At 38.5% G+C, this 27,451-nt stretch overlaps 2 protein-coding genes across 2 annotated transcripts; one reads left to right on the forward strand and one right to left on the reverse strand.

Moving 5' to 3' along the window:
* Nucleotides 1-780: 780 nt before the first annotated feature.
* On the reverse strand, nt 781-27,376 carry LOC115564892 (uncharacterized). The gene is given in 10 exon segments (XM_089259469.1): nt 781-1,383; nt 1,385-1,588; nt 1,590-1,664; nt 1,818-1,883; nt 3,637-3,705; nt 5,812-5,919; nt 7,639-7,724; nt 8,103-8,190; nt 12,162-12,555; nt 26,993-27,376. Coding segments are annotated over 9 exon segments (1,149 nt in total). The 5' UTR covers nt 12,333-12,555; nt 26,993-27,376; the 3' UTR covers nt 781-1,101.
* Nucleotides 2,571-3,444, forward strand: LOC115564894 (uncharacterized). Its single transcript, XM_030389722.2, has 3 exons — nt 2,571-2,872; nt 2,942-3,118; nt 3,176-3,444. The coding sequence occupies exons 1-3, from the start codon at nt 2,711-2,713 to the stop codon at nt 3,386-3,388; spliced, it is 552 nt and encodes a 183-aa protein (XP_030245582.1). The 5' UTR covers nt 2,571-2,710; the 3' UTR covers nt 3,389-3,444.
* Nucleotides 27,377-27,451: the final 75 nt, after the last annotated feature.

A 27,451-nucleotide genomic window follows, 5' to 3' on the forward strand; every position in this document is an offset into this window, starting at 1 on the left:
TAGCTTTTGTTTAGTTTGGCGCAACTGTACTTTGTAGTTAGTATATATACTTAAATACGCATTGTATATTTTTTATATACTTGGACTTATTTACAATCATAATACAATTAGCGATATGATTAATGTTGGTAGTTGTTTTTAGCATTATTTATTTTTGTATTTTTATTTTATTTTTTATATTCTATATAAACTGCGGCAATGGCTTTTAGGCATATTTATTTTATATACAATAGTTGTAGTTTTATTTAATATTCATTTTCATTTTGGTTATCTAGTTTAGTTTTTAAAGCTTTTGTTTGGCCTCAACAAAAAAAAAATGTTGCATTTGCTAGTAGAAAATTTTAGCCAGCGGCCTTTGAAATCTTTAGAGTAAAATTTTAGTTGAGAGCAAAGATTTGAAATAGATTTCTTAAGACTTGAGGCTTTTCAACTAATTTATTTTTTAAGCTAATAGATATTTGCTTTCATGTATATATTTAGTTAAAGTTCTTTGTCCCAGTTCCCATTTTCATGTATTTGAAGACTTGCCTTGCTTAGGGCTTAAATTATTAAATGTGTTTTTCTTTTAATACTTGAGTTCCCTGTCTACTTCCTGTTATGCACACAACTTTTAGCCGCCTCGCTGCCCAGACTGCTAGCAGATAAATATTTATGCCTTGGTAATTCAACTATGCTATTATTATATTTTCTCAATTTTTTTTTTTAACTTATGCTCTTTATTTGATAAAGTTCAATTCTTATATATGTACAGCTGATATCTTGTAGATTTATTTATTTGTATTTTAGTTCTTTTATTGAAGCTTATTTGTCAATGGCTCTAGCTTGATCTATCTAGAGGAATATGGCCAGCTGTGCGTATATTTCCACGGCCACCAGGAGGCCCATTATGGAGATGTTTACAGCGCAGTAGACGCGTCGCAGTGAACGTCGGCGCTTACGCTGACGCTGACTATAACATTTGGCAGCGAGCCGCGCTCCAGGCTGCAGATCGTCGCCGTCGTCGTCGCTGCTGCTGCCGTTGCAGCTGGCATCGCTTCCGCTGGACGTTGCCTGGAGATCGTTCCCATTTGCTGCAGCTCCATTGTGACATGGCGGCCAATGTCAAACCGACGCCAAGGACGAACTGCTATCGTAGGCCACCAGCAGGGAGTCGTTCTCGTCGCTGCCGCTGCCCGCGCTGCGCTCCGACTCGTTGATCACCTCCAGCTGTGTCTGGGGCCGACTGATTTTGTACTTGTTGTGCCGCTTATTGATCAGCACGCTGCGTATGTTGTTGTTGTTGCGTCGATGCCGTTGACTCTTCATGCGCACCGCCGCGGTGCGGGGACGCGACCTGCCACCGCCACCGCCACCGACCGAGCCCAGCATGCTGCAGTCGGCATCAGTCCGGCTGGCCCAGCTCCAGCTGCTGCTCGTCCTCATCCTCATAGTAGTCATAGTAGTCATCGTAGTCATAGCCCACATCATCCTCAGCCCCATCCTCGTCCTCGTCCTCGTCATCGTAGTCAAAGTCAAAGTCAAAGATCGCACAGCAGCCGCTCTCGGCCTCCACGCTGTAGCGTCGCTGGCGCTGCTTGGCTCGCTTGCCCTTCCAGGTGGACAATCGAGGATTTGCTGTGCGTGCTCACGCTCTTGTACATGGGCGCAAAGATGGCAGTCTTGGCCTAGTTGGATGAGTAAATACACAGAAATAGTCAATATGGAACAACATGAGGAAAACACAAACTGTTTCGTTTCATTTATATCAAATTGAAAGTGATTTTCAATTTAGGGCCAGAGCAGAACAATGAACGAGCTTGCAAGAGCTTCAAACTTACCTCCGGTCCACGCCAGGTGATGCCCGAACGTACGAGATTATAGAAGCGTAGAACGCCCCACATGGCCTAGCACCTGTTTGAATTAGATGGAAGGGAGTCAGCCTTTAATTGAGTCACATAAATTTCACTTAGCACACACACACACACATGCACTCACACATACGTTAAATAAACACAAAATACATAAAGCATACGCTGCTGGCCAAATGAGCAGAGTATATTGGCTTTTAAGGGACATGAATATAAGTTATTTCATTTTAGCTAGATTTTACAGCACATCAACTAAAGGAGCCAAAGGCGGCGAGGGAGGAGATGAAGTAGCCAAAGGAGCCGAAGGAGCTAAGGGAGCCAAAGGGCTTAAAGAAGCTGAAGGAGCTAAAGAAGGTAAGGAACCTAAGGAAACAATGGAGCTAAGGGAGCTAAAGAAGCCAAGGGAGCTAAGGTAGCTGAAGGAGCCAAAGGAAACAATGAAGCCAAAGGAGTCAAAGATGCCCCGTAAGCCAAAGGAGCTAAGGCAGCTAAGCTAAGTAACCTCATGTAATGGCAGAGCAATTCATAGTCGGTTTTCACCGCTCGCCTCTCGTTGTTCTAATGGATTTTCACCTGTAATGAAATTATTTATTGCATATGCCGTTTATTTCGCCTGAACGAAGGCTTAAATCAATAAATTCCAACCGATAATAATGAAATCGAAAACAAACTGTGCCTTGCGCACTCGACCGGGTAAATTATTCATAGTCTAGTAGCATTACTCTATAGTTTGTTTACGGAACAACACAATTTTAGTGCTGGATATTTTAATCAATTTTGAACATTTCATCGAAATTATCTGTAAACATTTTTTTTTTTTCGCTAGTTCAGCAACAGTTTTTGAATCTGCTTGTGCTTCGACGATGTTTCAAATGCTGCCCTACGATCATAAGCTGTGCCACATGGCCTACAGCTATAAGCTGGACCTGAACGCGTGTAGACGGCCAGTGGAGCAGAATGATTTAGCAATGGATAAGGTCTTTATAATGCATCGTATTCTGGTGTTGTCCTGTCTGATCGCTGTGGTGAGAGCTCAATAGTTGTGCATTGTCTTTGGCTAGGCATTAGTCTGTAATCATCCCTACTCCTGCTAGATCAAAGGTGTGCTTGTCTTTATAAAGCATTACAACAGCCCCAGGACAAAGTTGCCCACTCTATGGCAAAATGATAGGTTTTTGGTACTGCAGCCAGCTACGACGCGCATATGTCGATGTGTCATTAGTTTTATACATCTGAATTGTTGGCTGCTCTTGACCTATGCTGCCGTATCCGTAAGACCTGTAAGACCCCTAAGCCTTAATTCACATTAATAGCTAAAGTATTTGCAGTTTACACCTTCACTGATGCTGCCCTGGCTGATCTATTATTACGTGCTATTGGCCCTGCGACTGATGAAGTATGGAATTAAAGCTTCAGCGAACAAATTGAAGGGGAAACGTCTAAAAAAGGCTGTAGTGATCTCGAATATGATACTGAAGATTGCGTTTGTCACATTTTGCAAAAAGGACTTTCAGGCAGTCCTTGATACAATTAGTGATTGATTTTTTACATTTATAATTTTTTTCTGGATACGGATGGTTTTTTTTTACAATAAATAGAACAAGCGAACAAGTCGAGTTTCGGGAGGGTCTTGAAGAGAGAAAGAGTTATAGAGTGAGGTAAAGAAGCAGAGGTAGATTAGATATAGATTTGAGATAGAATATAGAGAGGAATAGAAACTAAATGATGGATAATGAGCCTTCATATAAGATATGCCTGATATTATTCGATTATTCTTGGACATATTTACTTTACTTACATTGATAAAAGCGCGTGCTATAAAGAAGGCCACCTCCGCCTTGCACATGGCATCGAATTGCTGTAATAAAAACAATTAATATTTAGTAAATCGCATTGTATTATCATAATAAAAACTAATCAGTTCTCTGGCATATTTAATCAAAGTAATTGCAGCTCCAACTAAAAGCTTAAATATATATATCAGCTGCAGCAACTGCTGCTACACATTAAACACGACTAGCTCGACTGTTAGTTACCCTTTCATTTAATCATTATTCATTTATATTTAATACATTTTTAAGTGTTTTAAGTGTGGTTGAAATTTGCGCAATTTTCATTATTTTCACTGGGGCTGCCGGGACATAAATGAAAAGGAGGCAAACTTTTTGCTCAGCTGCCACAGCGAGTGCAGAAAACACGAATTTTATACCTCAACAATTGCAATAAATTATGCATGAGGCGGCAATTTTGTAGCGTTTTTGGTGGAAAACAAACAACAAATGCAACAGCAAAAAAAAAAAAAAAAAAGAGAAAACGCGAACGCGTTCATAATACAAAAAGTGGCAGAAAAAAAATGGAGAAGAGCAAATGAAAATGGCGTTGGGGACAAAGCGGAACGCAGAAGCAATGGCATGGAAAAATGCCCAAGTCACAGGAGGCGAGTGCCTACGTGTGTGTGTGTAAGTGCATGTGTGTAATAAGCCTATGTTAGCTCAGAGCACAAGAGAGATGGAACTGTTTGAGAGTAAGTGAATGAACCCTGCCCGTTGTCAGCTGTGCGCTTTGCGGCATCGCTTTGCCACTAGTTTTAAGTGTGTGTGCGGCCTCTTGAGCTTTCTATTTCGCTTTGGACTCGGCCATGCGCTTCATGTGTTTAGGCAGGCATATTACTTTTGATTAGTTAGTGACTTAGCTCGCTGATGAAATTGCCAAGCTCTTCATGAATGCATTTTAATTATAATATTGATAATAATAATATTTATATTAATATTTTTAAATTAAACTATAATTATATTGATATTATTAATATTTAAATTTAATATTAATTATATTATTATTAAATAATTAAATTATAATAATATTGATATTTTTAATATTTATAATTAATATCAAATTTATTATTATTAATATTTTTAAATTTGAAATATATTTGTATATCAATAAATTTTTAAAATAATGTTTTTTAAATATATTTTTTATTATATTAAAACATATTTATCTTTTTTATAATTTGTTTATATTTATATATATGTAGCTTATATTTCTGTCATCGTTTTTTTTTCTTTTATACATTATAAAAATATAAGAAAAATATAAGAAATATATATAAATTACATATATGATAATGAAAAACTATGTGAAAAACTTATTGATTTATTTAAACAACTAATAAATAAATAATATATAAATTAATACATCTTCCAATTATCATATCCATTGTAAAAATTTCTTCTTGTATTTTTGCCTATTTTTAAACAGACTAGTGTAATATTCAAAATATTTCTAAAAATATATTCATCAATGGCCAAGCTCTCGCACATCTCATTCTAATACCCAGTGTGTGAGAACGGAATTGGGAACGGATCAATAAGCCATGGAACCAGCACGAATAAATTCAAACAAAGCATATGCTCTGTGTTTACATATCAATTTTATTGTTTGTCGATTGTAGATGCATTTGGCTGTCGTTAGCAGCGGACCCTAACCCAAATCCATTGTTTGATTTTAGCATAAAAAAGGAACTTTTACATATGTAACGGATTTTGGTCCTTGTTGTTGTTGCTGTTGTTCTCGTTATTGTTATTTTCTAGCATTGAGAACGTGCAATTTATTTGTTTGTTTTGCCAGATCTTTGTACTTTGGCTTCGGCTTCAGCTTCAGCTTCAGCTTTGGCTTTGGCTTTGGCTTCGAATTGATTTATGCCAACACCGCATTCGAGAGCTCTCATTGATATCATTCGCAAGGAGCTCCCGCTGCGCCAAGGCTTTTGTTCGGCTAGTGTGCGAAACGTTTCGTGCTTGGCGCCGGCAGAGGAGCGCGGAGGGGAATTGGAGCATTCAGTTGATTGGAGGTTTTCATTAAACAAATGGACCGCCAACGAAAGCATCTTAAATATGCATTAAAAGCGTTTTGGCTACCCACCACCACCACCACACTTACCACTATCCCTGTGGAATCGACTCACCTTGTTCACATGATCACGCAGCACATTCGAATAAACCATGGCGACAGCTTCCAAGGCCATGAACGTAATGTAGCCAATTATCCAGGGTACAATTAGGCCGGGGTTTTCCTGTGGGCAGAGCAGAACAGGTGTACAAATATTATATTCTGCCAACATATATTGGAGTCGAGTGGAGTGGAAGTGGAGTGGAACTGGAGTGGAGTGGAAGTGGAGCAGCAGAAGCAATTCGCACACCTTTAGCTGGCATCAAATTGAAGGTTTTCGTTTTCTGCACACTTTCACTCCATCAAATATTTTATGTGCCCTATGAGAACGTGTGGCTGTGTGTGTGTGTGTGTGTGTGTGTGTGTGTTTGTATTTGCTTTGGCTTGTTTTGTAACATATTTCAATAGAGTGCAAAGTCTTTGATTATATTTTATTTTTCGCACTCTTTCGCGTGTCGATTTTTGAGGTTTACTTATGGAATTTTTACAGTGCCGTCGCTGGCAGCGCCAGCCACAAATTTTTCATTAAAATTTTAACAATAACAAGCTGAGAGCCAGTTGGGGAAACCATGCCACTCCACTCTATGTCGCGACAGGACATTATTCCCCCCCTTTAATGGAGTTTGTGGCAAATTCTGCTCACACGCATATACACGCACACATACACATATAGCGGCACTTTAGCTGAATTGTTTTCCATGCAAATTGTTGAGCAAATAGGCGGGCAGCTTTAATTAATGCCAATGGTCTATGCATTATTTAAGCGCATCGCGCAGCGTCAGGTTGTTGGCGCCTAAGAGCGAACTGCAATTAATTAGCCCAACAGCACAATGCTTTTCCACGCACACAAATACACATACACATACACTATGCTAAGCTCACACACACACACACACGCGCGCTGTACAAATAAGTGTAGCATACATTTGAGGGCAAATGCGTTGGCGTTCGCGTTGTATTTGCTTGCTGTGCGAGTGTGTGTGTTTTTGTTTTGTTTGATTTTTGTTTTTGTTTTTACTGTGAGGTCGAAATTAAAAAATTCCACACAATACGCCACGCAATGCTCGGCTCCAACTGTATATAATCTTTGTCATGTGTCGCCGGCAGTCGTCCTCGTCCTGCTCGTCCTCCTCCTCCTCTTCCTCCTCCTCCTCCTCTTCGTCGTCGTCGTCATCAGCCAACCGACAGATGGTTTTGTATACCCAATTGTGTGACAAATTGTCTACATTTCTAACCACTGTGCATGGTATTCAACTTTTCTTCTATTTTTATTCCATTTTCTGCTTTTCCTTTTACTCCCTTTTTCCTTTTTTTTTTTTGGCAACCCTTTCACAAATATGCTGGCTGGTTGGTTCATTTGACTTTATTTACATTTTTCGTTCTTTGCCAAACATGACTTCATCATAAATTTATATCTAAAAGGTTATATTGACAGCCTTTGGCTCAATGAGGCAGCTATATTCTTATGAACGGAGCCATGCTATTATTAAATTCTAATTATTGCCAAATTCTAGTTGAATGCAACTTTTTGATTGTCAATAAATATTTATTTAAATTATCCATAATTTCCATAATTCGCATTGTTTTATTTATTCATTTGCAGGCACTTTGATTGGCACAGCAGGGCGTGGCATGTGTGTGGAACGGCGGCAAAATTTACATTTGCATGCGCTTTATTTGTTTATGGCCAGCAAACAGTTTAAGCCCAGTCACAAGTGTGCATAATTTGCAAATGTGCGGCTTCAAGTTATTTGATTTACCAAATATATGGCATATGTGTATGTGTGTGTTTGACAAGCCTCTTTTGTGTGTGTGTGTGTGTGTCATTTTTAGGCAAACTTACCCGACAGATGCCAAATATCAGCACAATGCTTAACAATATCATTGACATTTGTGTTCCAATTATGGCAAAATATGCAATTTGCACACCTGCAAGAGAAGAAGCAGAATAGATGAATAACAGTTTAACAAATAAAATATGTATACGTATGTAACATAAACTGGGCTATATTTAATTTTACTCTGCATTTCATTTGGAGCAACTTTTCAGTCTGCACTCAGTAGATTATGACTCAGTCTGAAATGGCATTCTAAATGTTTTTAATAGTCTAATTCATTGTGTCAGACACTCGGCAGTCGGCACTCGGCACATGGAGCATTTTGATTATTTATTAAAGTGTCGCTCGTTTATTATGCTCATGCACAGTCTGAGACCATTTCAAGATAATTTCACATTTTATGGCATGTCTCTGTCGGTCTCTCTCTCTCTCTCTCTTAATTGCTTAAGCGAATAAGGCTCATGCTTACCATAGTAGACATCCTGGAGCTCGGCAGATTTGTGCATGTTAACATTGATGCGCCAGGAATAGATCAGCACAATTAGGAGTGATATATTCTGAAATGGCAAAGTAATTTGTGTAAGAGCATTAGCCAAAAACCTATACATATATTGTATATCAAATGTGTGCGACTGTGTGTTCGCGTATGTGTGTTCGTGTGTGTGTGGATTGAAACATGTTTTTGGGGCTCTCGGAGCGAGCTAATGACATTAAAATATTCAACGAAAAAGTCGCTTTCAAATTTATGCGCTTTAGATGGCAATTATGCGGCACAACAAAATTTCCAGGCTATAAATAACTAAATGCAAAATTTTACACCTAGCTGAGATATTATTTTATTTATAATGCTTCGTGACTACCTTTGGCCACTCCAGGGACAGGCACTGAACTTTTGCTGCCCTGGCAACAATAAAGCGTGCCACTAATTGCGGATGCCAAGAGCCAGGTACTTGAAAAGGCAACAACAAAAAACAACAACAACAACAACAGCAACAGCAACAAAAATCTACTCCCTAGTTCCATGCACATAATTTGTATACGTAAATTGCAGTGCAGTTGTCGTTGCTGTTGTTGTTGTTGTTGCTGCTGTTGCTGGTATTGCATTTAGTGCCCATTGTTGAGTCGGGAGTACATATAAAAATCCCATGCACGATTCGTCCATTAACATAAATTAAATGCCATAATGAGCGTCATGTAATTGCAATTTATAAGGCGCAATATGAAGTGAAGTGAGTCCAGCAAGACACCAGCTACTGCTACTGCTCCTGCTCCTGCTACTGCTGCTACTGCTATTGCTCCTGCTCCTAGTCTTATAAGCCCTGCAGGTACAGATCTTAATGAGAGTTCGTTTGGTAAATGAACAGAAATGCTAATGTTAAGTGCCACAAGCATTTATTTCTAAATTACGGCGTTGCTTACAGCTGTAGTTTTAAATAAAAAAACACAAATGAATTGAGATGTTTTGTTATCATTAAATATAACAACAGTTAATAGTTAGGGATCTTAGTTAGGCCAACAAATGATACGTGTATAAATAGGTCTCTTAATCAGCTTATTATCGTATGCTTATAGGTCTGACTACGTCTCTATTTATCTAGGTTTCATAATTATACTCATTCACGAAGTGAATTAGTATATTGGTTTTGTGCAATGTCCGTCTTGCTGTCCGTCCGTCCGTCCGTCTGTCCGTCTGTCCGTCTGTCCGTCTGTCCGTATGAACGCAGTTCATTTCGCCGCTATTGAAGCTAGAGACTTGAAATTTTGAACACATACTCGTGTATAACTCCGATTTGTAAAGTGTTAAAATTTTCCCGATCCGCCCACTAGGGGCGGGGCAAATCGGAAAATGCATTTTCCGATATACCAGAAATCATGTTAGTTGAAGAGCTAGAGAGTTAAAATTTGGTATGTAGATCCGCGTTGACCCCCCAAGTCCAAAAAGCTATAGTGGATATATCTACGCCCATTGGGGGCGTGGCAAATCAGATAAAACTGTATCTCCTAAAATTCTAAAGCTAGAACGTTGAAATTTTGCACGTGAGCTAATGCTATAATTCTATAATGACTGATGAAAAAATTTTATGTCTACGCCTAATAGGGGCGTGGCAAATTGGACGTGAAGATATAGTGATTTTTCAAATTTGGCTATATTTTAGGTACTATTGATGCTACAGACTTGAAATTTGGTATATATACGCGAGTTGACCTCCCAAGTCCAACAAGCTATAGTGGATATATGTCCGCCCAAAGGGGGCGTGGCAAACCGCAAAACTTTATATCTCCTACAGTTTAAGAGCTAGAAGCTTCAAATTTGAATAGTTGAGTTACTGGTAACCTCCTCTATCGATGCCCCAAAAATAATTGTCACGCCTCTTTGGGGGCGTGGCATATCGAAAAATACCCTGTAATTTTCACATTTTTTGAGCGTAAGCATTCAAATTTCGCATATATGTTACCGTTAGCTCTTTCTAAGAACTGGCCAAAAATGAGGTGTCTACGGCCACTAGGGGCGTGGCAATTGGCATTTGTAGCATTAAATTGCGACATTTATATGCTTGAGCTATCTATGTACATTTGTAAATGTATATACAAATAGGCTTAATAGGCATTGATAACACGGAAGGAAAGATTTTATAAAATTTAAAAATAAAATTTAAATACTTAAAAAATATAAAAGAAGCTAAAATAACAAAATTTGCAATTTACAAAAAAGAGTTTTCCGCGGGATTTGAACTCGCACCCAAGCCATGTTTGTCAAAATAACAAGCACAAATTTAGCCGGCGCCTTTGCCGACAGCGCTACCACCTACTGTCAACAAACGCAATTAAAATGAAATGCAAAAATGAGATTCTTGATATGACGCATTATAGAAAAGAAGAGCCAGAGTAGCGGATGATAAATTTGCATTACATACATACGCACATACAAATGAGCGCGTGCATAAGAAAGGCTGTAATGCTTGATGCTACATATGCGTGCAGACTTATGTGCATACATATACATGCATATATGCGTACATACATATATGAGGGCTTTTTAAGAAGAAACAAATTTAAACTTATAAAATTGTTCAATTAGAAAAAAGAATAAAATATCTATTTTATAAAAAAACGAAATATGTATGATAAAAAAAAAAAACCCGATGGGGATTTGAACCTCTGTCGCTGTAACATAACTTGCGACGCCTTTAGCGCTCACGCTATCGCTTTGCTTCACAAACTGGTAGCTAAAATACAATAAGCTAATAACAGAGCGTCATCTGACAAAACTACAATAACAGCTAGAAAATCCAGAAATCAATCGCAATTCTTAGAATGCTAAAAAGCGCGCATTTGTAATGTAAGCAAACGCTAAAGAATCTGCAATAGGTGTGACCGAAAGCTATCAACGAAAATTACCATACATTTGTACTCAAAAAGTGCACGATCAATATAATAATTATCGATTACTCGATAAAAATTACCAAAAGCTACAATATAATCAAAAAGCATAATTGTTTTGTACTAATTTTTTTTAATTAAATTAAATTTACAAAGGGACTGTGAATGAGTATTCCGCAGTCGGTAGCGCCCGACTGCAACGTTTTTACTTGTTTTTAAAATAACTCTGGGAAAAACTACAGAAATTAATTTTTGGTTTATTTTAGTCAACTTCTGAGTAAAGTGCTATATAATCTGTAACTTTTTTCGATTTCTTTAGATACTAAATATTTATTATAAATATTTTATAAAGAAAGGGTTATATAAATATGGAAAATATAAAAAAATATTTAAGATTATTAAATTTTTTTTTGTATTTCATTATTTATATTATTAAAAAAAATTGTTCTATCCAAAAGAATATTTTATAAAATCTTATCTAAAGTTATGCAAGCATTGCAAAATGTTTCAGATAAATATAAATATTTAAACATATTTATTACTATTATTATTATTTTTATTTTTTTTTGAATGGTAATAAAGAATTTTAGTTAATGAATTTACATATATTGAGAAATCAGTGATACATAATTCTCTCAACATATATACATATATACATATTTTTTAGTGAATAAATTTGAAGCGTAATGTAAAAAATAAATACGTAAATGTATCAATAAACAAAAATTATTAAATGGAAAATAAACTGGTTTAATTTGTTAAAGGTAACATATATTAAATTCCTAGAATTGTTTGTGATATATTGCTCACTCTACTTCATAGTGAATAAATAAATGAATGAAACAGAAGAAAAATGATTGCTCCATAAATACGCCCATTATTCGCTTATTAACAAGCCGAATAAATGAGTTTCGCTCATTGGCGTCAGATATATGCAAGTGAATGGCGATAAAAATGCATTCAACACGAGTGGCAATTGTTTTTAATTACGTTGAAGTGTGGCAAATAATGCCGCGGGGAGTCGCCCTCCGCACAACAGTTTCGCACCGAGCATTGCGCATACGCCCGGTGGGCGGGCGTTCGGTCGGGCGCCACGTGAGGTGAACAGCATGCGAGTTAATAACTAGAATTGTCGTTTCGCACTTACAATTGTGTAAATTGCACTTGTTATGGCCAAATTTTTGGCATGCAACATGCGACAGCAGCGCACGCCGCCCGTCAGCGGTCCATACGGATACAGGATAACCGACTTCATTTTCTCACTGCTCGCTGCGTTGGCGTTGGCAACTGAAATGCAACTTTTGTGTTTTGTGTGCATTACGTGGACATTGCAGCAAATACGCAGCGTCTGCTGCAGTTGCAGCTGCAATTGTTGTTATTGTGGCTAGTGGGATGTTGCTGCTGTTGCAGCCGTTGCTGCTGTTGCTGCTGTTGGCTCTCGTGGCTGCTGTTGAGGTAGAGTTGCGTAACCGCCCATTAGCGACGCCTGCGTGACTGCTGCTGATGATGATGTTGTTGTTGTTGTTGTTGCTGTTGCTCGCCTGTAAAAATGCAAGATAAAAATCGAATTTTAAATATTGCGTTAAGTCGTGGCCACTGTATGTACATATATATGTGTGTGTGTGTGCGTGTGTGCATCTGCCTCAAATATTAATGGTATTCCATTTCCCTGAATCAATTTGTTGCATCTATTTGATTTCAGTTTCGGGTTTTTTTTTTTTCGCTTTTGGCACATTTCGTTTATGAGCGATGCGACTTTTTCATCTTTATGCCATTACACATTGATTTCCGATTTACAATCAAAATTCAATATACAATTTCGATGCGCATCAATGTATTTGCATTTTTTTTCTCTTTTTTTTTCTTTCAGCTTTTAACTGGAATTCAAGCCAATCACTCGGCCATGTAATCCGCTTAGAAACAAGCCAACAATTCGAAGGAATTGCCGTGCGCAAATGTAGGCTCGCATACTGATCGGCTTATGCCACGCCCACATGCATGCATACGCAACGCAAAAATGTCGTCAGCAGATATGAAAAAAAGAAGATAGATATGAAATGAAAAGCAAAAAGAAAAAATTGGGTGCAGGCCAGGTTAGGCGTCGCTTATTGAAACGAATTTGTTGACTGGCAATTCGTGAAGCTCTTTGATGGCAGCTGCTGCTGCTGCTGCTGCTGTTGCTGCTGCTGTTGCTGTTCGTTTGCTATATGTCAACGCTGCGATTGCAATTTGTATTCACTGCCGGCGCCTTTAGTTATGCAATACTTTTGTGCCTAGTCATTGAGTACGACGACATTGCCTGGCGCGGCCCAAAATCAATCATACGCCAGCGTGGCCGCCAAAATCGAAAACGACACAAAGCACATACACACAATAAAGAACGCAAAGCCAATAACAAAAAGCGAAAAAAATCGTGAGTGCCGCATGAAACCGAAAACAAAGCGAGTAAAGTATGTAATGTGATATTTTTTTGGTTTTGTTTTATTGATTTTCATGTTCAGCTCTCAAAGGACTTGTATGTGTCAGATTGTGACTGTGTGTGTGTGTCTGTGTGTGAGTGAGTGGAGTTCGAGTGGCACATTGTCTTTGTATGTTAGCCAGATGAGTTTTGCCTGATGGGAAAGCACTTGATGCTTGCAATATGCATTTGCCACTTGACTCGAGGCGAATTTATGCGAAAATAAAACACAAAACCTTTTAAGCAACATTGCGCAATATTGAGGAATGAAATGGTTTAGCAGAGAGACAGACAGACAGATGAATGCTTGGACAAGAATGAGATGGCGAAATGGAGTAGATATGTGAAATAGTTGCAACAGAGTAAAAGTAGTTAAAGTATTGAGAAACGTTAAAGCAATGACATATAAAAGATATATATTATATTATTAATTTAATATATATAATATTTAAAGATTAAAATATGATATCTTGCTGCACAGATATATATATATATATAAAGAAAAAATAAGCTAGCTTTAAGGCAAATATAATAATTTGTAAATGAAGCATATATTGAATAGAATTGAATTAAAGATTTATTCATTTAATTCATTTAGAGTTTTTAATTATTTTCAGTGATACTTTGAAATACAAAAATCCTACTCAAACCTAAGTTGGGACTTGATCTTGTTTAGTTTACATCTCAACTGCCCCAGCTCTGTAATCATCTGCGATTCCTTAACTAACTCCAAGTCAAAGTCTAGCTGACAAGTCCTAAAGTCACATAGTTTTACAGGTCAGTGGAGTGACCGCACATATGCTTGGCTTTCATCTGATAATTTTCTGAAGATGCTTTCATCTCTCTTACATTTTTTTCTTGTTTTGTTTCTGCTCTTATTTTCTTATTTGTCTAGCGCTTTGTTTTTGGCTGTGGCCATTGTTTGTTTTGGTTTCGCATTTGTTGCTGATATTTTATGACACTGTAAACAGACATAGTGAATGAGTTCGCAGGGCCCCGGCTACAGCTGTTGGCTTGTTGGCTGCGCCGAGTCCTTTCACTATGACCAGCAGAGCGTGGCAGCTGCTGCCTTGGCGAATGCGGGCCAACTAGCTTTACGCGTTGTCTATTAAAAAGAGGGGCGTTGCTCGGCTTGAGCAGCAACGGCAGAGGCAGGAGAGGGAGCAGCGGCAACATCACAGGCAGCATCCTTGCCATCAATCAGATGTCAGAAGTTTTTGCATTAGACATAATTACTTAAGCGCCAGCTAATTGAAAGCTTCTTAGAGATTTGTCTGGACTTGATTAAGTGCCACGCAGTTGGACAGCCCATCAAGCGATATTTGTCAAAAACTGACAATTTCGTGGCCATCATTAATTACGTATACGCCCAAGTGGCCGCAAGACACGCCGCTGCCCGTTTTCATCGTTTTCCGAACAACATGAAAAGTGTTTATTGTGCTCGGCGTCAATTGCAATTTTCTTCGTTACACCAAATGCCACTGAAGTGCCACTGAGAGTGTGCGTGTGTGTGTGTGTGTGTTTCTATGTGTGTGTGCCTGTGGCCAACGAGCTAAATATCATTAAAAATCCTTGGCCAGAGAAGCGCACAGAAAGCTTCAATTTAAACACATTAAAGAGAGAGAAAAAAGCAAAGAAAATGCCGTGCAGATACAGTTTCATGTGAAAATCTGCAGCTGTTCGACTCGGCAGTGCAATCAAATTTCACTTTACATCTGTAACAATCTGCTCTTTAAGCTATTTCACTTGATGTCAAAGTTTTGGGTGAAAGAACAACATTTGTGTGGCCTTAAATTCTTGAAATAATATACCTTTTAATTGACTTGGATAATATATAATATAATTTATTATTTAATATTAGTTTTGAGGTTGAATTCAACTGACAATGAATATCTTAATTTAGTTTGAGTAAACTTTTTATAAAGCAGAATATTTGTTAATATATAGAATTTGTATTCATATACTCTATTTATTTAATATATATTATTAATTTTGATAATTTAAGTTGAGTAAACTTATTATGAGGCATTATTTTTTTTAATGGTTTATAATTTTTAAGAGTATAGAATTTCTATCTACTTTATTTACATAATATATATATTGACTCAAGATTTTTAAAAATTATACATTTTAGATTTTTCTATGATTTATATATTTTTATATGTAATCTACAGAAATACTTAAAAAAAAAAAAAATTTTAATTAATTTGAACTTTGATATAATTTATTTAGGTTGGGTTTGATTTTTTAAAATGTTTTTTAGTTTTTATGCATATACAATTTTTTTTTTCATATATAGTAAATAAATATAAATAAGATATATACAAAATACGTTTTTTTTGTCTACACTAAAATTATTTATATTTTTCTATGCCAGCCACAATCGCAATTATATAATTGAAGAGCTTCGTGTTCGGCTCTAGGTTTTGGTGCTCTCTGTAAGGGAATACCCTTTAATTGAATCTAGTGGAAGTGTTATACTTGCAGCTACCGGCAGAGAGTTGATTATTAGTGCAGTGGGTCGTGGCAGTCGGGGCAGTGGTGTTCGTTGGTGGTCCATTGGGAGTTGTGTTGGCAATAGTCAAAGCAATGGTTAAAGCTGTGCGGCAAATTGCTGTTTGAAAGCCAGAGGGCAGCAATGAATGAGAAAGACAAGCGCAAAGCAAATGGGCAAAATCTCATTTACAGTTCAGCTTAAAAAATGGCAAACAAACCCAAAGTCCAAAGTCGAGAGTCAAGAGTCGAAAGTCTGAAGCCCGAAGCTCAGAAACCCCGAATAGCCGCAGATAGTTGGATAAATATTGGCCGGCTGCCAGCTGCCAGGACACATCATCTACATCTACAGGATGTCCAACGCACCAACCACCCACCCATCGTGCCCCACTCTTTCCGGCTTGTGCAGAAATAAAAAAAAAATAAAATAGTAAAAGAAAAACTTGACCTGATGTTATTAACTTTTCCATACAATTTGATGAGCTCGGGATATGAATGTATGAAATAATTTTCCAAATTAAATTGAAAAAGCTCAAATGGTCGACAGAAACATGAAATGTGTGCAAATTGTATTTGAGGGGCAGCTCTGTTAGGGAAATCAACTTTGGACTGTTTATTTTCTTACTACACTTGGCAGTTGGGGGAGGGGGAGGGTGGTAGTGGCTGGGAGATTTAAGTTTTGTGAGCAGGTGCTGACATCAGAGATAAACACTAACTAAAAATAAAAGCAGCTTTTGACTTAAGTCTAAGTCTAAGCTGCCATTAGCAACACAAGCTCTGATTTGTGCTGTGTTTATTATATGTATGTGTGTCGCTCTATCTGTGTGCGTGTGGGTGTCTCTGCGTGTGGCATTAAGCATACGCCCCCTTTGCCAGTTAATTGCACATTGGCGCCGGTTATGTGCAGATAATCGCCACATAAAGACATTTCATGATTGCCCTTTCGGTTATGGCTTATGCTCATATCTTGCGCTTACTCTCTCTCTCTCTCTCACACACAGTTGCTCTGTTTCCCCTGTCTCTCTCTCTCTCTCTCTTGTTCTCTCACTCTGTGTGTATCATTTTTTATAATAAGCAACTACAGCCAGCCAGCATCAGCACAACAATAATAATAATAACAATACAAGAGCCATATTACGCAAGTTGGATGCCCAAAAAACTCGGTTACGTCCTGCCGGCAGGCTGTGCATACATATAGTATATATATATATGTTTATTATTGCGTTTGTTTGTATGTGCCTAGCCCTGACTTTGTGTGTTTGCCTAGCCAAACATTAAAGTTTTGTGTTTTGCTTTTGTTTCACTTCGTTAGCCGCCTGCTTATTTGGCTAATTTATGCTACGCTTTACTGCTTGCTCTGTCGACACGCCATAACATTAAGAGCTGGCCACAAGTTGCCATCGAGCTAGCATGTGCCAGCCCTCCCCCCACCAAAACCCAGCCCCATTGCTGCTGAAGGTGTTTGCCATGTTTGCGCATTATGATTCATTGTTGGCTTTGGCCTACAGTCAAAAGGTAGCCAATTCGAAAGATTTATCGGCCGCCCAGCATAATGAAGTTCTTTAGCCAAGTTATGTTTCTGCAGTTAGGGGCAACAGCAGCTGCTGCCGTTGTCAGCGCTTATTAATGGATGGCCACGAGAAACTTGCGAGGCGACGAGCAAGACAACTGGATCAGCAAAAGGCAAGCAGCAGCAGCAGCAGCGAAAAATAATATTAATAATTTAATTAATAAAGCAGAAATCATGAGCGTAAGCTGAAAGCCCATTAATAGCATAATTAATTATGCTATGCTAGCTCATTTGAATTAGACCAGAGACAGCATTAGAATCGAAGCTATTTGATGAGACAGAAGCGATGGCTGTCAGCATTTGGTCTGCCTCTTGGCAGTGTCTCTGCATTACCTGTTGCTGCTGCACATTCCAGTCTGTCAGGGCCGCATTATCCACTCAAGCAGCTCTATTCATTTCCTAGACCCTTTGCCTGTTTGCGCACATCAGGCTCAATTTGTCAGTGAGTGCAGCAGACACTTAGCGCAGCGCCAGCCAAATAAGCCAAGGCACGACCTAACAATGCCTTTGCCGCACAATATCCATGAGAAACTCACATACATGGGGTATGACAAATTTGTCAAGGACTATGTAAAATATGAAGCTCTAGAAATTTACATTAAAATTGAAATTAATTATGGCTTGGCTTATGGCAAGAATCATTTGGTTGGTAATTTATGCAAACCTGGCAGGGTAAAAGGTATCTTCACGTTGTTCATACCTCGCTGCGACCTTTGGCTGAAACACAAATCCTAATGTGACTGCGGCATACGGGGCGTATGTGCAATTTACTAACTCCGACAGCTCAGCTGGCTAAATGATGGCAATGTGTGTGCGTGTGTGTGTCTATGTCTATGTGCGTGTGTGCGTGCTGCTTGGCAGACAAATTATGCAAATATGCGTGGCATATGAGCAGGCAATATTACGCATACGCCGAGTGCGCCATTAAACGTTCACGCTGTCGGCAGCACTAGGCGTGCGGTGAGCTGGTGTTTGCGCCTAATCAAAAATGTTCCAAGAATATAATGGCTGAGTCGTTACGGCTGCCACTTGACTATACAAAATTGCAACACTTGCCATGACGACAAAGCCCAACAAAAAGAAAACTCGCAAACTCCTCAATTTTCTATTCAACGTGCATTCCTGTCCTTAGCAAAAGGTCAGATATTTATAGTCGCTTAGCTATTTCTGATTTTGAAACATGTCAAAGTGAACTTTGTTAATCAGATCGTCGAGTCATGTTGTCATAAAAGTTTCGCAATTGCGCTGAATCTGCGTGCATGGAAACTAACCAGAACTGATGTGCGCATCGAGCAGGCATGTTTATTTCATTTTAGCTCATGCAAGAAATTCAAAAATTTCGCGGATTTCCTGTTACCAATACATATCACACACACACACACACTCACTACACACGAGTGCGTCTGTGTTTGAGTGAGCGGTGGAACGTTGCGTCGTCTGTTGACTAGTCAAGTGGCTGGGGACTTAGTTGGTTTTCGGGTCTTGGATTCGCTACTGTCGGCGCTCGTTTGGCGCGTGTTTACAAATTTAAAAATTTGTTTGTGTTTACCCAGGCCCTGGCGGGAATCAGTGGCATGGCATGGAGTACATCGGCTCCCGTTCGGCTCGGCACGACAGGGCACGGAACGGACCGTAGTGTCTTGGCATTTAACGTGAATTGTCATAACTCTGCTTGTGCTCGTGACTTTTAAAGAAATTGTTTTATGTTCCGCCTCTAAGCAGCGCACTCGCACTCCCTCTCGCCCTCCCTCCCGCCCTGTCGCCCTGCCAGTCGAGCGGCAAAAAGGTGTCATGACATTGTCTTTACCTACGTAATAAATGGTTTCATTTAATCAAAGACTTTTATGGCTGCCGCGCGTCTAGGCCACATAGGTTTATATGCAAAGCGCAGCCGCATCAGATACGGTTAAGTAAACTTTACTCTGCGGTTGACATAAATCAACGCTGAAATAGGCTCAAGCCGATGAAAGGCCCTCTCAAGCGCGTACGCCCCACCAAATGAATGCGAGCTCAAAATTCTCATGAGTCGTAAAAGTTGTGCTCGAACTTCTTTTGCCAAAAAAGAAAAAGGAGAAAAATTAATTTGTAAGGATGAGCATTAAGAGCAGCGCTGACTCATGCTAATTGGAAAAGGCCGCGCACTGCCATCCCCAGCGAATGTTAAATGGCTTAAGGGCAGGCAAGTCATTTAACAGCATGTGGATCGCTGGAATTGCGTGAATTCACTGTAATTAATACATGTTTAAGCGGAGTTGGCTTAAAGTGAAGTGAACATCGAGCCAAGTCAGCTGCAAATTGTCAAGAGAGTTCAACTAACTCTTAACTTAACAGAACTTAAATCGAGTTGAATAAATATTTTCTAACTCAATCAGGCTATTGCCAGTCAATCATCTCTCATTCCCTTTGCTTGGCCCCAAAGAACCAATGGAAAAACATTTGACACATCTAAACATGCAAATCAAATTTCGCCAAGCCACGAACCCAGGCCACAAATTCTGTTAGGACAAAAGAGCTACGAATTAGATGAAACAAAGGAAAACTTGTAGCCGAAGATAAGATACCCTACAAATGGCTAAAGACAGATATTTGATATGAAATATGTTTTTCCTTCTAGATACACACATTTATAATCAAATTTGAACTTTCTTTAGAATCCTTTGCGGCAGGCGGAGCGACTCCTTGAGCGCTTTATTTGGGCAACAAGAGAAACTTTATCTGGCTGTGCCAGAGTCGAAGCTCTAGAGCGCAGCATGGGACACAAAATAATTTGCCACACACTAAACTGAATTGCAGCGAGGCTGAGTTGGGGCTAAGCCAACAACAGGGACAATAGGGTATGTCAGACCTAACTGAAACTGTCAACAAATGTCCGCTTTTAAAACTGTCTCTCACTCTCTCTCACTCCTCTCTTTCACTCTCTGTCTGTCTGTCTCTCTTTGGTTTTTGAAGCAAGTTTCTGGCAGATGGGCAAATGCAAAGTTTAGTTGTAGGCAACTTTTTGCTAAACCGCTAAAATGACTTGCAGCGTCTTGTTGGGCTCATGATGATGTTGCTGTGAGTGTAGGACGGCCGCAGGGGGCATGCAGCATGTAGCACGCAGCAGGCAGCAGGCAGCACTTGGTGCCACATTAAGGCCCACTTAGTGTAATTGCAGTAGCAAAGCTGAAACTTTCGGCCTGTCAGGCTTTAAGACATGCAACGCGAGTTTAATAACATATTATTATGTGCCCCTCGTACCAAAAACAAAGAGAGGCAAAGAGAAAGAGAGACCGAGAAGGAGAGAGAGAGAGAGTGAGAGAGAGAGAGAGAGAGAGAGAGAGAGAGAAAAAAGCTAAAAGCAATTAAAGCCCCTTGTCAACAGCTGCTGCCAGACCCTAGCCAAGTCGGCGTCTGTCTGCTCTGCTCAGCTTTGCTCTCTTCTTCTTCTTGTTCTTGGTGCTCTATTTGCGCAACGCATAAAATTTGACTGATTAAGTGCTGGGAGGAAGTCAAGTGGGTTTTACGGCAACTCCAACTGGAGCTGAGGCAGCTGAAGATGACTCTGGACTGCGATGCTGCTCCACTACAGCTGCAGGCAAACATCTGCTCACTTTATGAGCCTTTCGGGCACTCGCCCATTCAAATGCATTAAAAATAATGTGATATATATGCATTTTTATTTACTTAATAACAACAAAGATTTTTAGCTGGTTTTAGTTTTTGCAGACTTGGTAACAATATTTTCCGTTTCTGTGAGCTCAATGTAGGCCATGGTATACTCGCGTGCTCTTGCCTTTGCCTTTGCCATTGAGCCCATCATTTGGACAGCTGCTGCAAGTCAATTGACTTCAACAGCTGCCCAAGGGAGGCAGCGAGGGAGGCGTCGACAATGGCTGATGACCTTGCTCCGTCATCAACATCAGTTTTCAGTCGTGAAACTGTCGATATATTATGTATTGATAGATAAGGAAATCAATCAAATCAAACATGCTCGCCCCAATACTCGAATGTGCGGGCAGGAATTTCTGTCGGGAAAATGCCAAAAGTTTGTTGAATTTTGATAGAAAACAATACGTTCTGTGACAAATAAGTAAAAGCTAATTATACATGTGGTATATATACATGTATATATATGTGAGTGATGAAGTAATTTGAAAAGAACTCTTCATTGAAACGAAATACCAACAAAATTATAGAGCTATAGTATAATTAACTAAAGTAGTTATTAAATAAAAAAAGTGTGTGGAAAGGCACTATGGGAAACTATATTCAGTATATATGCCTGCCTGATCAACAAAATCTACATAATTCTACAATTTATCTCTCACCCTGCGGCATATTATTTGTTGAGATAGCTCTGAATTGCCAATTGCTAGTTAAAGCTACTTAAGCCATTGGCTCGCCAATTTAGTGTCGAGTGTTATACGAAATTAGCATATATTATTAAATTCCCGCACACAAATATCCAATCAATAATGTAGTGTACGATTGCCACTGGCTCGCTCAGCCGGCGTAGCTGGTGAAAGCCAGCCGTAGCCGTGGCCGTAGTCAAAGCCGTGGCAAATTAAGTATGCATACGTATTCAAATTACTCAGCAGGCAAGCGGGGGAGCCTCAACGTAGCCTCCACAAAATATTTATGCACACACACACACACACACAACCGCACATACAGACAGACAGAGAGACATTCGTATAGATGGGCATTGGGTATGCCCGGGAGAGAGATTTTTGGTCTTTCCAGGTCAGCGCCCAATATTTGGTATTGGTTAAGGCGCATCATTAAAGCCCCCCTCCCCCCCCTGCGCCATGGCTCCTTGCTGCTCCTGTGCTGCGTGTCCTGTCGCCCTTTTGTTTTTGCCAAGAACCAGAAACTGAAAACAAATATTGCCGCTGCGATAACAACAACAACAACAACCACAACAACAAAAGCAGAAACAAAAGAAGAAATTATGGTAAACATAAAAATAAATTAATGGCTCTGCGTGTGGTGAGCTGGGACCCAGCGACGCCTAATAGACCCCAAATTTTTTGTTGGGGGGGTTTTAATTAGTCGTAGCAGAGCCCTACGCCCTACGCCTCCCCTGCGCCCAGCCTAATCAATCGCCGAATTCCGTTGGCACATTTATTTGGCTTTTATAATTTAGTATGTGCAATTTCCTCGCCTCGATTTTTCATACGTGAATATTTAATTTCCTTTTTCGCCATAGAAATCCGTTTTATATCTCTCTCTCTTGCTCTGCTTCCTGTTATTTCTCTTTCTTTTATACTTTGCAGTTGTTGTTCGCATTTGATTTTTGTCCTGGTCGCGTTTTATTTTATTATTTATTGTTTTGGCATTTCATTGCCGAGCATTTGATGTTTATGACTTGAGCCGAGTTCCGATTGTTCTAAACTGCCGCCATCCCCCGCCCCGGAAATCTTGAGGCGCTGAAAAGGCGCTAAGAGCTTATGCAAATGCACAAAGAGCTCGACTTTCATTGCAGTTTGTTATTGTATTCGAGATGAAATATACGGACGTAGGCTGACTACGTGTTCGATTGCTAAAATAAATTGGAAAACTACTTTTTTTTTTTTGCTGCACGACATTGTTGTGCTTGGCCTAGATGTGAATAAATCTTTGAATTTTATTTGTGTAGGCAAACAATATGTCTGGAAAATTTCTATTGATGCATGGACTTAATGCTTGCTTGTATTTGGTGTATTTATTTAATATTTGTGTACATTTTTTATTGATATAAGGCTTTGTTGCTCAACTATATTTTCATAAATTTATTAATACGTTTTTATATTTACTTTTTTTTATGACAAGGCCATATTTTGTGGCTATATTTTTATATGTTTAAATGTCTGCATTTTATCGATAATATTTTTGATTGATTTAGAGCTTTGTTGTTTATATACATTTTTATATATATTTTCTAAATTATTTGTGTAACTATTAATTTTACATGTGTTTATTCTTATTATTAATTTATAATTTTTTATTGATTTATAATATAACATTTAAATATATAAATAAATCGAGTACATACTTTATTTATTTATTTATCGAGTACATATTATTTAGTAAATACATAAAACTATAGCTAAGCAGGAATATTTATATTTTATTTATACATATGTTTGTATAAAAAATGTTTTTTTTTTTTTATAAATATTAATTTTTTTTTATTTGAAATAAGATTAAATATATTATTGTATATTTATTGAAACCTTTTATTAATTTCGACCTCTCTTGTTTAATGTATTTACTTAATTCATTCATATATTTTATTTATATATTTCTTTTTATTTACAAATTATACAAATATATATTATTTTAATATATTTTTTTAAATTTTTATTTAAAGCTTTTTTTTATATATATTTTATTATTTATTTATAACAAAGTTAATAGAACAAAACTTTCTTTATCGATTCATTTATATATATTTATTTTTCAATTTATTTTTATTTACAGAAAAATATTGTATATCTATTTTTTCTATTATTTACTTAAAGCGTTGTTTAACTTTATTTTTCTTTAATCTTTGATAAATGACTCATATATTTTATTTATTTATCTATTTATTTACTTTTCGTGGCATACCAAGCAATAAATACAAATGTCCTTCATAGCGGATATCTTCGCTTCTGCTTATCTCAGCGGAATGGGTAAGAGTGAATTAAGACATCGAAACTACTTCATTCATTCATTCGCATTTCAAAATGAATTGCAGCTTAAGTTTGTGCAGCTTCTTCTTCTTCTTCTTCATCTTTTCGTTGGCTGTTATCCTTTAAGGATTTCGCACATTGACACTGGCAAAGTTTTTTTTTTTTTTTTTCGGAAATTTTATTGGTGGCAGAAGTGCGTACAAAGTGCCACGATTTCCATTCCAAAGTTGTACGCATTGGCAACAATTCGAGGCCAACTGAGAGGTTTATGCCACAGGAAAAACTTAAATAAAGTGGCCTTACTTGTTGGCAATGCGAGTTGGCGCTGCAGCTGGAGCAGCACCGGCAGCTGGGGTCGATCGCACTTAGTTTGGGGGCAGTCAATCTCTTGAGCCATTTGCATATTCATTCGGCACTTGCATTACTTTGTCAACAGTTTCGAGCATTGAGCTCGACGGGGACAGCCGTAGACGGAGTGGAAAAGTTGGAGCCAAGTGCAGCAGATATTGGCACTCGGTTTTATGATTTGCCTCGCAACATTTTGTTCATTTCAGTTTTCGGTATTGGGCAATGCCAGATGCCTGGCTGGGACTGGCTGGGACTGGCTTATGGCCAATCTAAATAATTAAAACGAACGACTTCATTCACGGCAAGTGAGACAAGGGGAGAGAGGGAGAGGGCCTTAGGCCAGTTGCTGGCACTTACAACTTAATTGCGAGCAAAGTTTGCCGAGAACAAAAATATTATTTTATGTGTGCGGCAGCGAAATTAAGAAAACTTTGCTTAGCATTTGACGTCGCCTGAGCTTAGGCGCAATGGCAGCAGGAGGCCCCAAAATAAGGCAGCTCCAACAGCTAATGAGCGTATTGTTTGCCAGATAAAGGGGCGTTACCAAGTATTGTAGGCTGGCTATCTGCAGAACGGAACAGGATATGCCCATTGCTGTTGTTGTTGCTGTTGTCGAAGGTTATTTGGCAAAAGGGTTGTTAAATGCCATGCAAAGTTTTAGCCAGCGCAGTTCGTAGTTCGCCGTTCGACATGGATTATGATGGCTTGCACTGGCTGCTCAATGCCAAGCAAAGCTCCAGCTCCAGTTGCTCAAGTATTACAGATATTACTTTACACAACTTTAAGTGCTCTAAAACAATCAAATCCAACGGAGCAGAGAAAGGCAGGCCATTCCAGGAAACCAATCTGCCTATAGACCTTAAATCATGGCTGTGGCTTTAATTATAGATGGATTTTATGTAACTCTCAGGATTATGTAACCAAATATTTAATGAACAGACGAGTATATTATGTGGAATGCGTAACTTAAATGCCCTGAGTGCAAAGGCAATTTATAAACTTTCCTACAATGAGCATACATATTTTTTTAAATTTTTATTTTATTTTATTTTATTTTTTAAATAAATTTTATTGCAGCTTTTGTCCATAACTCTATAGCACATTCTTCAGAAAATAAATAGTATTTAATAATATGAAACATGGCAATGATTACTTTTTTTATTTTTTCTTTTTAATTTAGTAACTATGTTAATTGACCAATATTATTATTATTTAAAATTTTTTTTTCGCTCAAATTGAAACTTAAATATACTTAAAAATGTTTTTTTTTTTTGTGCTTTGCTTTAAGGTGCAATTAAATGAAATGTAATTTAATTTTTGGCAATTCATTTAATTGAGTTTTAAGCCGCAAGTTTTGGGCTGAAATTGAAACTTGCCATCTACCACACCTCGCACCCCCGCACCCCTCAGTGTCAGCTCCCCAATCGCCAGCTATTTCTGTCTCTCTCACTATCTCGCTGTCGGCCTGCTCTTGGCTGAAGGCAGCCGGCGGCTTCAATTCATTTAATTTCTGTTTTTTTTTTCTTTTTTCTTCTGCGGTTTAAGCGTTTGCATCGCACATTTTACGGCCACTCCCGGCGACTGTTTGCGCTGTAATTAAGTGCGTCTAATTTGTGTTAAGCGCTGCGCCACTTGAGCATTGCCATTTTTGTTTTTGCTGCTAGCTCTGTCTCTCTCTCTCTATCTATCTCTCTATCTCTGTCGCTCTGCCAGAGCCCATTTGCACGTGTAGGCTTTAAAGGATGCGTCTGTCGTCTGGCAAAGCCAAACTGCCGTAAAATTGCCGCCTTCGCGTAACTCCGCTGGGAATTTTTTGTCAACATTTTTCTGAGTGATTTCTGTGCATGTTTTGGGCAGTTTTTCTCATTGCCTTATGCGGGGCTCAGCAGGAGTTACACGCTTCACAAAATGTTTATGTTTGGCATGAGCAGGAGCCTGAGCATGAGGGCAGAACGCCCGTAATTCACATAAAGTCCTTTAAATGAATTTCTTCCACGAAAACTGCTCAAGATGATGCTTTCATACACTCGAGAGAATTTTTAAAAATCAATTTGAATGAAATGTCCACACATCAAAAATTATTTCAGTCTGCTGCAGTCGCAAATTTCTTGCTCAATGTCTAAGAAAATTCTGAATAAAACGTATTTGCAAGTCAAACGAATATCAATTTGACATTTGGAGCATTTTTATAGAGAAATTTTCATATTTTAAGATTTCAAGACTCAAAGTCTTGCCTGCAGGTTTTATACGAACCACAATTTAAATTAAAATTGCACTTATAAAATGAATTTTTTACTGGCATTCAGAGTGCTTAAGCTTTAGTTCAAGCATCTCTCTGACTAAGTTCATACATATTAATTAATTAGCTAAGCTGTAGAACTTGGAGAAGGTAAGCGTGTTATCCTTTTCTAAATTTTCATCTTTTTTCATCTTTTTCATCTTTTTCATCTTCAGCTTCAGCTTGAGCTACTTACCCAGCAGGTATTTGGCAATTGTGAGTATTTCAAAAATAAAATTCTGCTTTGCACTTTGCGCTTTCACCTTTCACTTGCGGCTCACTTGCTGTTGCATTCACAGAACTTTGCCACGGGGCACTCGCATAAAATTGTTGGTTTGTTTATTTTCTTACTTTTTTTCCCACGAATCACATGCACCGTTATGCACTTTGCCGGCAATTGTTTGGTCGTACTCTTAGATCAGCGCTTTTTAACTTGGCGCTCAAAAGTAGGCAATGGTTTTTGTTATGCCTTTACGTTGAATCTCTAGCGCACACACACACACACATAAATACACCATTAGCTGCTGCTGCTGCTGCGTTGGCAACGCGTACGAAACGGCAACTGTTTTGCGTTTTATCAGCGCGCCAGTATTTAAGGCCAGAACGTGAAAGCTTTCGGCACGGAGCTTTCACGAGAGCGCGCTCGTCTGTTTTC

Source organism: Drosophila navojoa, chromosome 4 (genome assembly GCF_054131105.1).
Source record: "Drosophila navojoa isolate 15081-1374.11 chromosome 4, UAZ_NAV_1.0, whole genome shotgun sequence".
Lineage (NCBI taxonomy): Eukaryota > Metazoa > Arthropoda > Insecta > Diptera > Drosophilidae > Drosophila > Drosophila navojoa.